General features: G+C 45.4%; 1 protein-coding gene across 1 annotated transcript; it reads left to right on the plus strand.

Annotated features, from left to right (window-relative positions):
- The first annotated feature begins 1,332 nt into the window (after window positions 1–1,332).
- On the plus strand, window positions 1,333–2,268 carry LOC100581101 (olfactory receptor 4D11). The gene has a single exon (XM_003275197.1). It carries the CDS (start codon window positions 1,333–1,335, stop codon window positions 2,266–2,268), a length of 936 nt encoding a protein of 311 aa, XP_003275245.1.
- The last annotated feature ends 616 nt before the right edge of the window (window positions 2,269–2,884 follow it).

Genomic DNA, 2,884 nt, shown 5'->3' on the forward strand with positions numbered 1-2,884 from the left:
AAGAAGGCAGACAAGAAGAAAATACACATAGTAGAATTTCACTTATAGAATATTGTAGAAAATACAAACTAATGTATAATGACAGAAAGCAGATCAGTGGTTGCCTGGAGAAGGAAGGGTAAAGGGGGCAGGCTACAAAGGGGCACAAGGACATTTTCTGGGTGATAGATATATTCACTCTCTTAACTATAGAGATGGTGTCACAGGTATATATGTCAAAACTTATTGGCCAGGAGCAGTGGCTCACGCCTGTAATCCCAGCACTTTGGGACGCCGTGGTGGGCGGATCACAAGGTCAGGAGTTTGAGACCAGCCGGGCCAATATGGTGAAACCCCGTCTTTACTGAAAATACAAAAATTAGGCAGGCTTGGTGGCACGTGCCTTTAATCCCAGCCACTCAGGAGGCTGAGGCAGGAGAATCACTTGAACCCAGGAGGCAGAGGTTGCAGTGAGCCGAGATCGCACCACTGCACTCCAGCCTGGGCGACAGAGTAAGACTCTGTCTCAAAAAAAAAAAAATTATCGAAGTGTGAATTCAAATATGTGCAGTCTATGGTATGTCAATGATAGCTTGACAAAAATTATTTTTTAAGAAAGAAATTGAAACAACAGAAGAGAAGCTCTGAGTACTATTTTAATTTCCATAGCTAAGGAGCTATTCACCACCCAGGGGGTTCAGTACCTAAAGTAGATTAAAGTAAAGAAAGAAACAAAGACGTCCCCTTAGAGAAGAATAGAGCAATAGAAATGAATTTTACGGCTTAAACATTTTATAATTTCTCATGGAAATAAGTTTGTGATTTAAGAAGGGAGGGGTGCTGCTTCTGTACAATTCAATCCAGTGGGGGGCCTCTTTGCAGACAGGCATTCTTAGAACCATTTAAATGGAGCATCCAGTCTGGGAAAAAACAACAAAATCCTCAGCCCTTTGAAACTCAAGGTGTTCTAGTCACACAAAGTAAGCACTGCCTTACTCACACAACAAACTAATCCCATTTTTATATTTCCCATGCCACAATAGTCTCTTTCTAAATAGTTAATATCCCCCTCTGTTTATCTTGAATAATGTTCTAAGTATCTTGAATAACTGGAACATTATTTTTATGAATTTTTATACATTTTTTAAAATTGTAATTTCTATGTGTATGCATGATCGTGTAATAAGATGTCATTTTACATGCATTGGCGATAAACTTGAAATTGTAATTCATGTGGTGGTAATATCTCACAAGTTTTCAGACCTAATACTTGAATCTATTAAGAGAGAATAAACACTTTCTGAAATAACATCATTTTTTCCAAGATATTCAGGAAAGAGAAAACATGATTCAATGGAGTTGGGAAATGTCACCAGAGTAAAAGAATTTATATTTCTGGGACTTACTCAATCCCAAGACCTGAGTTTGGTCTTGTTTCTTTTTTTATGTCTTGTGTACGTGACGACTCTGCTGGGAAACCTCCTCATCATAGTCACTGTGACCTGTGAGTCTTGCCTTCACACCCCCATGTACTTCCTGCTCTGCAATCTAGCCATCCTTGACATCTGCTTCTCCTCCATAACTGCTCCTAAAGTCTTGCTGGACCTTCTGTCAAAGAAAAAGACCATATCCTATACAAGCTGCATGACACAGATATTTCTCTTCCACCTCTTTGGTGGGGCAGACATTTTTTCTCTCTCTGTGATGGCATTTGACCGCTACATGGCCATCTCCAAGCCCCTGCACTATGTGACCATCATGAGTAGAGGGCGATGCACTGCCCTCATCTCTGCCTCCTGGATGGGGGGCTTTGTCCACTCCATCGTGCAGATCTCCCTGTTGCTGCCTCTCCCTTTCTGTGGACCCAATGTTCTTGACACTTTCTACTGCGATGTCCCCCAGGTCCTCAAACTCGCTTGCACTGACGCTTTTGCTCTTGAGCTGTTGATGATTTCCAACAATGGCCTGGTCACTACCCTGTGGTTTATCTTCCTGCTTGTGTCCTACACAGTCATCCTAATGATGCTGAGATCTCAGGCAGGAGATGGCAGGAGGAAAACCATCTCCACTTGCACCTCCCACATCACTGTGGTAACCCTGCATTTCGTGCCCTGCATCTATGTCTATGCCCGGCCCTTCACTGCCCTCCCCACAGATAAGGCCATCTCTGTCACCTTCACTGTCATCTCCCCTCTGCTGAACCCTTTGATCTACACTCTGAGGAACCAGGAAATGAAGTCAGCCATGAGAAGAGTGAAGAGAAGACTCGTGCCTTCTGAAAGGGAATAGAAAACAAATCCAGGCCAGGCGCAGTGGCTCACAGCTGTAACCCCAGCACTTTGGGAGGCCAAGGCGGGTGGATCGTGAGGTCAAGAGATCGAGACCATCCTGGCCAACATGGTGAAACCCTATCTCTACTAAAAATACAAAAATTAGCTGGGCATGGTGGTGTGCACCTGTAGTCCCAGGTGCTCAGGAGGCTGAGGCAGGAGAATTACTTGAACCTGGGTGGCAAAGGTTGCAGTGAGCCAAGAACGTGCCACTGCATTCCAGCCTGGCAACACAGCAAGACTCCATCTCAAAAAAAGAAAAAAAGGCTGGGCACGGTGGCTCACACTTGTAATCCCAGCACTTTGGCACGCCGAGGCGGGCGAATCACGAGGTCAGGAGATCGAGACCACGGTGAAACCCTGTCTCTACTAAAAATACAAAAAATTAGCCGGGCGTGGCGGCGGGCGCCTGTAGTCCCAGCTACTCGGAGAGGCTGAGGCAGGAGAATGGCGTGAACCTGGGAGGCGGAGCTTACAGTGAGCCGAGATTGCGCCACTGCACTCCAGCCGGGGCGACAGAGCAAGACTCCATCTCAAAAAAAAAAGAGGCTGGGCGCAGTGGCTCACGCCTGTAA

This window comes from Nomascus leucogenys, chromosome 4 (genome assembly GCF_006542625.1).
Source record: "Nomascus leucogenys isolate Asia chromosome 4, Asia_NLE_v1, whole genome shotgun sequence".
NCBI classification, from domain to species: Eukaryota; Metazoa; Chordata; class Mammalia; order Primates; family Hylobatidae; genus Nomascus; species Nomascus leucogenys.

Bases quoted from the DNA above. Each gene is read 5' to 3' on its own strand.
- LOC100581101 (XM_003275197.1), top strand. From the start codon at position 1,333: ATGGAGTTGGGAAATGTCACCAGAGTAAAAGAATTTATATTTCTGGGA.